An 8,416-nucleotide genomic window follows, 5' to 3' on the forward strand; every position below is an offset into this window, starting at 1 on the left:
TTTTTTTTTTTTTTTTTTGAGATGTAGTAGTTTCAGAAATTCACAGTAAGGAGTTGAAGGATATTCCACTCACTGGAGAGCTATCTCTTGTCATACTTGCAATAAAAAACAAAACACTTCAGATTCTCATAGTAATTAATCTTATTTTGAGATGAGAAGAGATAAAAGACAAGTGATAGCTCATCCACTGTGAACTTTCTGATACAGAATATATTTTTCCTCTGTCTTGAAGAAAAGACACCAAGGTAATGAGAACTTTCACTTGATATGTATACTGGACAAGAGATCATTTTAAACAAATCAGCACAAAATCCAGCCAGAGAAATGTTCTGACTTCTAGTATAGTAAAAGACCTCTAATGTGATCAGTGAATCAAAGTCAGTTAATGTTAAAAAAAAACAAAAAAAAAAAGTCAGTTTATGTGAAGAATAAAACAGAATCCATGCTGTATGTTTTAAGACCTAAAATATACAGTCTGTCAATCACTGATCTATGTCCAAGACTTCCTCTTTGAGTATAGAGATTCACTGACTGACATTTTTTTTTCTTTCTTGCATAAAGCACACCTATTGGAAATCACCTATGATTTCCAGGTTCGCTTCTTTTGGAGTGGAATAAAAAACTTCAGAGACATTGCAAAGCAATTTCAGTACAATATAGTATTTTCTGAGGTTTTCCAATCTTTTATGGTGAAGGTTTTTTACCTACACCTAATTCAAACAATATTTAAACCATCATGTCCACTGAGTCTAAGATATGCAACTTAGTTTTATAGAAACAATCTTCTTTTCATACTCATACAATTGACACAAATGCATTAAGACACAAATAACTCATTAGTAAGCAAAAACAACAACAACAACAACAACAAAAATCCAATCGTGAGAGCAGAAAAAAGGCACAGGATAATAAGGAAATTGTTATGAGTTGTCAACATGTTAATAATGTGGCTACTGGCCACTATGGTTTACAGAGGGCAACAGTTAATTTGGTGTGTTGACTAAGTGGAGATCAGTTAAGAGAGTTTCTACTTTATTTTGAAAGCTTATCTTCCCCATAAAAATATAAGGCAGTTGAACCAAAAAATAAAAATAAAAAATCAGTCCTCAGAAGGAACACTAGTGAAAAGCTAGCACTGCCAACAAGGGTTAAGCCTTCTTTAGAGTACAGACATCATCACCTAATCAGATGATGTCTTTAGATCTAATTCAGCCCCTATAAGACTGTCTATAAGAACCAGTAAAACAAAAATGAGGATCCAGTAACAATTAAGCCTTGCCTCACAAAGTTTACTGATAGCTTATTCTTTACCAGCTATATCCAGTTGGTTGGAACATTGAGATGTGGGTGCTCTTCCTGTAAGGTGGGAACACTGGGGGGAAGAACACATGATACCATTTCCTCTCTCATCTCATCAACTATGCCTTACAAGTAGGTTACTTTTCTTTAGGTATCTGGAGCTAAAGAGTGCTTTATTCAGGTTAGCTACATAGGTGAGCTAACAATAATTAAAATAGGCTGTCTACAAATTATGTAAGTAATCCCAGAAGCCATTCTTTAACGACCAGCAAGTGGGAAAGTTGCATTTCTATTAGGGATGAAAAAAACAACTAAAGAAAGGGTTTAAAAATACAGATTACTCAAAACAAATGAGTATTCAACAATTTACTCTTGATTAGACCCAAATTACCCAAATCACTAAAATCCTCAGAATATCAATAAAGTGAAAATGTTTCTTAAAGTTATGACAAACTGGTGTGCTCTAATTTTCCACTCAAACATCAATTGCAGGGTAACTGCCAGGACTTCTAAAAAGATTAATTTCTTCGTTAGAAAACGATTGAAGGAAATCTAAGAAGCAGCTATACTCTAAACAAAAGAAGAAATATGTAAAACTAATACAGTCAAATACGAAGACAAATGCTGAGACCTCTTCATGACACAATCTTCTAGCTAATAAAAAATTTTTACAGCCAGGCGCGGTGGTTCACATCCATAATCCTAGTACTTTGGGGGGCCGAGGCGGGCGGATCACAGGGTCAAGAGATGGAGACCATCCTGCCCAACATGGTGAAACCCTGTCTCAACTAAAAATACAAAAATTAGCTGGGCGTGGTGGCGCATGTCTGTAGTCCCAGCTACTCAGGAGGCTGAGGCAGAAGAATCGCTTGATCTCGGGAGGTGGAGGTTGCAGTGAGCTGAGAGCGCGCCACTGCACTCCAGCATGGTGACAGAGTTACCATGTCACCATCGGGGTTAGCCAGGATGGTCTCGATCTCCTGACCTTGTGATCTGCCCGCCTCGGCCTCCCAAAGTGCTGGGATCACAGGCGTGAGCCACCGTGCCCAGCAAACTTCTGATTTTTAATTGGACTTCTTAGAATGACCCAACTAGGAGTAGTGTGTTCTACAGATGACATTATTTTCCCTCTGTAAAGCGAATGCCCTCAATAGCACACTTTGTTTAAATCAGATCTTGTGAAGAAAAGGATCTTTAGCAAGATAATGATTCAATAATATCTATTTTTCTGGGTGGATGTGGTGGAATGCACCAATAGTCTTAGTTACTAGGGAGGCAAGGCAGGAGGATCCTTGAGCCCAGAAGGTTAAGGCTGCAGTGAGCTATGATCGTGCCACTGTATTCCAGCCTGGGTGACAGGGAGAGATCCTGTGGAAAATAAATAAATAAATAAATAAAATCTATCTTTTACATAAAACCACTCAATATCTTGAATGACAAATTAGTTTCTTGGCGTAAGATGCTCTGCCAGAGAACTAGCAACCCTAAAGGAAACACTTTCTTTTATAAGACCAAGAAGTCTTCAAGTAGAATTGTTTAGGTCAGGCACGGTAGCATATTAAACTATCTCAGACAGATGGCCTCTGGTAGCAAAAGTGATCTGAAAACTCACCTAAAATCATTAGTGTAAAATTATAAATAAGCACCATAAAAAATTTCACAAGTAAATTATGTCTTATAAATCATTTTTCACCTAGACATCTATAATAGTTTTCTTATAGTTCCGCTTTTATTTCCAGAACTCATCGTCCCTTATCCTCCACAGTCTTCTTTATTTTAAAACATAAATCAGATCATGTCATTAACCTCTAATGAGTTATCATACTTACGTTTCTACTTTTTTTTGATCCCATATCCTACCCACCACTCTTTCCCTCCTCAATAAAGCACATTTGTCTTCTTCTACGTTCTCAAACACACCTAATTTGTTTGTTGTAGGGCCTTTGCACTTCTTATTCCCTCTGCCTGGCATGGTTGGCCCTGAGATCTTCAACTAATTGGCTCCTTCCTGTGATTCCTGTCTCAACTCAAACATCACCTCATCAAAGGTGATTTCGCTCACCACTTACTCCAGAGTAGGCCTCTCAGCCATTCTCACATCCCATTGCCTCACATCACCCTACCCAGGTTTTGTTGTTCTCATATCACTGAAATGCCTGAAGTTATCTTGTTTTCTAATTTGCTTACTCCATTTACTGTCACTACAATATAAGCTCCAAGAGAAAAGAGAACTTGTCTGTCTTGTTTACTACAGTATCTTCAGGGCCTAGTACAATATACATAGAGCCACTCAATAAACATGATTGGATAAGTAAATTAACTAAAATTTTCTCAAACTGTAAGCTCTAGTCTCCAATCTGAAGGAAATTCTCAATATAGCTCTCTGTTGTATTTCACCTGATGATATATCTATATATCTATATTTGTATCTGTATCACCTCCACAAGAGACAATGACCTCAGGTAAACAGATCTGAACACCCTTTTGCCATTTCACAGAGACGCTACATAGAGAAGTGAAAACATCAGCAGAATCACCTACAGACTGCAGTTATGCTACTATTCCTGTATGAACCGGAAAAATATCAAGTACCACGATGTGAAACAAAGAAAAAAATTAGGTTGTTGGTGTAATAGAAATTATGCAGGTTTAAACTGCATGCTGCAGGATGCCCATTATCTATGTTAATGCCTTTCTAATGCTTTTATGGCTTTTAAAATTATTTAAATAATGCCTTTAAGTCCCTTCTCAATAAATTCCAGGTGTTATCAACATGTCTGACAGCCAGCAATTATATTCAGCTTTTTAAGCAGTTTCAAATGCATCATATAAAATGGAAAGTAGGGGTCAATATTAGCCAAGTTTTAGCATATGGTCAATTTGCCATGGAAATTCAGCTCCAAGTGTGGAGAACAAGTAACAGCAGAATACTGGAGGACTGATTAAGTAAGCTGAAAATGGGGTAGTCATGAACACAGCAGTGAGAAAAAGAACTAAAACAATATATAGAACTCCCAACATATTTGTTTCAAAATCACAGTTCAATGATACACAGTAAGAAGCTTTGATGCTAACAGATTCATCTAAATTTAAAAGGTTCAGAACAAAGTCACATAAATAAAAGTGATGTGATTAACGGATATTTTAGATAGAACTCTGGTAAGAGATTTCCAAATTTGTATTACTGATGCCGAGACACAAGTCTACTATTAATACAGCAGTACGTATAGCAGTGATATTGAGGCAGTGCAACATAATGAAAATACCATAGATTCCCACTTCTATTTACTAAACATGTGACCTTGGAAATCACTTATCTTTCTGGATTCCTAGGTTTCTTTGTTTACAAAAAAAAAAACCTATAATACTGCTGTCTTCCATAATTACACTTCATGTTACAGTGGGGGCTCAATAAGATAATGAATATAAAAGCATCTTACAAAGCATAAAACCCTATGTAAACCCAAGTCATACTGTGGGGAGAAAAAGTTAAATTTACCTTTATATGTTCTAAAACAGCAGTGGCAACATTTGTATGGAGATCAATAAGTCTTTTTTTCTCAAGGAGTTCTGGCAAAGAACTGCAAGTATCAAAAAATTAAATATTAACCAATAAATTTTCTAAAATAATGCAGACTTTATCCCATGTCTGGTGTTTACTCTGTGGAAACTCAGAACATTGAAACAGTGACAAGATGACAAGTTAAACTATCAACTAATTTAATCTCTAGGCTTGAATACCTACAGTATTTATTAATACAGGTGAAATGCTTATTTTAAAAAATCTGGCTCCCAAATATTATTTCTACCATTTTACTTTCTGATTCCAAATTTTGGAGGTTTAAACAAAATCAAATTAATGGAAATATGTTTTATCTGTATTTCTGAAACACATTTCCTCCCTCCTTTTTTTTGAGACAGAGTCTCTGTCTGTCGCATGGGCTGGAGTGCAATGGCACGATCTTGACTCACTGCAACCTCCGCCTCCTGGGTTCAAGTGATTCTCCTGCCTTAGCCTCCTGAGTAGCTGGGACTACAGGCATGCACCACCATTCCCGGCTAATTTTCAAATTTTTTTTTAGTAGAGATGGAGTTTCACCATGTTGGCCAGGATGGTCTTAATCTCTTGACCTTGTGATCTGCCTGCTTTGGCCTCCCAAAGTACTGGGATTACAGGCATGAGCCACCGCGCCCAGCCTCCTGCCTCCTTAATGGCATTCAAAGTACAGAAAAACACCGCTTAACTTTTAGTGAAGAAAAGAGTATCAATAATAAAATTAATAATCACTTGCCCTACTTTATCATTAATAGTATTTTCCTTATAAAATTACCCCATTACACAGTTCTAACTGGTGAAATGAATGAATGATCTCCTATATCTAAGTGGGAACTAAAATCAGCTTAAACATTTAGTTAAATATAACTTAGTTCTTTAAATTCAAAGTTATATTTGCTATTGCCTACAGTTTCCTACTAGGTAAAATATTAACAATATTTTAGTTAAATAAAATAAATAAATAAATCCTATCAACAGAAAGACTTCAAAGAGGATATATTGCTCACTTACCTAACAGCTGATGTTAGCTTAGCGGTATTGTCAGAAAGCATACTTATGGCTCCTTCATCTTCACCTTCTAGTCCCTTGTAAAGAAAAAAGGTCCCAATAGCTACTCAAAAATCCCAGGCCCAACCATAAAAATCAACACATTCCTAAGATTACTGATATACAGTAAGATTTTAAAGTCACCTAGAATAGCAATTCTCCTCCTCTGAGGTGCAAGCATATATATTTATGACAATTACATAAAAGTTCTAGTAATGGCCAGTCTAATGGTTAGATGACTAAGTGATCAGCTGGTATTTTTTGGATAAGGAGACAGGCCCAGAGACGTGCCACAGGTCACATAGCAATAAATAATAGAGCTGAAATCTGAAGTTACATCGAAGTATGGTAGAATTAGCAGCACTGGAACGTATATCTCTAAAATGAAGCTACATTATATATTTTTTCAAATCATATTTATATTAATATTTAATTTTCTTCTCAATATTTAGATTTCTTTTGATCACTTATGCAAGTTGAAAATATTTTGTTATAAAAGCATTAAATGGCCTTGAATTTTATAAGGAAAAAAACCCAAATCTCTTTATCTAACAGATAACCCTCCTCTTTCCTATAATTCTTAGAAAGCAAACAGAATCTTACCATAATGCTTTTAAGTCGTTTGACCTCATCTTCCTGTGCTCTGTAAGATTCTAGTTCTTGCTGAACTGATTCTGCAACTTCTGGGAATGGACTAAAACGGTATTGCACAAGAACTATGAGTATGACATTAAAAGACGGATTTTTGTGTGAATTCTAAAATACACACAATGAAGATTTACTATTTTAAACATACTTATTTGGATTTGAATATGTTATATATAACAAAGGCAGAAAACATTCAGCATAAATACAACTACATATCTTTCTGATATCTATATAATAAATACTTTCTTTAAAATGCATATAATACTTTACATCTAAAATTTAAATTTCATTTCTATTTTCATTAACAATATCATACATTCTCTTCACCTATGTTTTTAGAAGAAAAGGTAAAATATTTACCTGACTGAAAATCAATGGAAGACAAGTCATGGTATATTAAATATCCATTAAATATTCCTACCCAAATTAATACATAATGTCAAAGGGTCCATACAACTACAAAGACACCATTTAAAAATATCACCTGCAAGTAACTGTGAAAAAATTCTTGTAACTCAGAACTCATAATATCCCAGAACACTACTGGTGAAAATAGCATTTGGGCCCCAGTTTTGGTGGCCTAATACCTGATGTTTTCTTCTAGGACACTGTGGTTTAGCAGTAACTTACACAGACTTTAGGCAGAAGTGATCTGCAATCATGAGCAGCTCATGTAGAAAACACTGTACTAATCTTGACAAACTGTAGGTGAATACATGTTGATCATGAAATGTTTCTTAAAATTAGTATTTTTCATCTACAGCCTAGGGGGAGGCCAGAAGCTTTTCTCCTTTAAGAAAGAAGAGGTCATGTCTCATTAACAATGGAACAAGAACCTTTCCCCTCTTCCTCAGCTCTGACATCTGAAAATACCTCACTAATAATGAGCACATTTTATCCAACGGAGATTAGCAGAAACAGGAGTTCAGAAAGGATTCTGAGGAACACAGTTCAATTTCACCTCACAACCACAGGTATTTACTCCAGTTTCAGCTGAGTCTATGTTGGCAAAATAGCACTGAGGCCTCAGCATTGCACTGGGGAGTCAGAAACCCTTGTTCCATCCAATTATAATGGACGCTTCCTTTATAGGCAAGCTCTCACCCTCCCAGGGCCCTAGCTTTATCTGTAAAATGTGCGAGTTTAACTGGATAGTACTCAAAATCTCTGATATCTTTAGGTCTCAGAGCTAATAGAGAATAATTGCTCACATTTATTGAGTGATTTTACTGTACATCAAACACCATGCTAAGAATTTATCTTTTCTTTTTTTTTTTTTTTTTTTTAAGACGGAGTTTCACTCTTGTAGCCCAGGCTGGAGTGCAATCTTGGCTCACTGCAACCTCATTTAGTCCTGATGAATCTGTTGAGGTAACTATCATAACTTAACCATCCATGGTTAAGACTGGGTGCTTTATGGTCTGCAAGACCTGGGTTTCATCCCTGGCTTTACCAACGAAAGCTGGATGACTTGGGCAAATTACTCCTTTAAATTCATTATCTCAATCTTCTTAAAACCTTCTGAAATAGGGCAATAGGTAGAATTATCATCTCCCTATTTTACTGATGAGGAAAGTGAAGCTCAGAGAGGTTTAAGTCACTTGTTTATGCTATCTCCAAGTGTCTTTGTGTCCATGTTACTACTGTAGTAAGACGCAGAGCAAAAGAACTACTCCTACTTAATGAATATGAGGTTAAAATTCTTACTATTCAACTGACCTCACAGATTGTTCTTAAAACGTATGTTTCAAAAGAAAATTCAAAATTTCCATATTTGAATAAAGAGATATTTTCTTAAGCTTTTCTATATTAGGCAATGCCAACTTCAAAATATTCTGTATTCTCTATATAATGCCTCTCTAATAA

The 8,416-nt window shown here is 35.7% G+C and overlaps 1 protein-coding gene across 4 annotated transcripts in view; it reads right to left on the reverse strand.

Moving 5' to 3' along the window:
* The window catches only part of SCFD1 (sec1 family domain containing 1), a 107,906-nt gene that overhangs the window by 48,795 nt on the left and 50,695 nt on the right, over positions 1 to 8,416 (reverse strand). For all 4 annotated transcript variants that reach the window (XM_017895886.1, XM_017895887.1, XM_017895888.1 and 1 more), the window contains 3 exons: positions 6,506 to 6,596; positions 5,867 to 5,940; positions 4,799 to 4,880 (listed from right to left, as the gene is read on the reverse strand). In XM_017895886.1, the coding sequence (XP_017751375.1) occupies positions 4,799 to 4,880; positions 5,867 to 5,940; positions 6,506 to 6,596 (247 nt within the window). The remainder of the gene's footprint in view (positions 1 to 4,798; positions 4,881 to 5,866; positions 5,941 to 6,505; positions 6,597 to 8,416) is intronic.

This window comes from Rhinopithecus bieti, unplaced genomic scaffold (genome assembly GCF_001698545.2).
Source record: "Rhinopithecus bieti isolate Rb0 unplaced genomic scaffold, ASM169854v2 scaffold_21703, whole genome shotgun sequence".
NCBI lineage: Eukaryota > Metazoa > Chordata > Mammalia > Primates > Cercopithecidae > Rhinopithecus > Rhinopithecus bieti.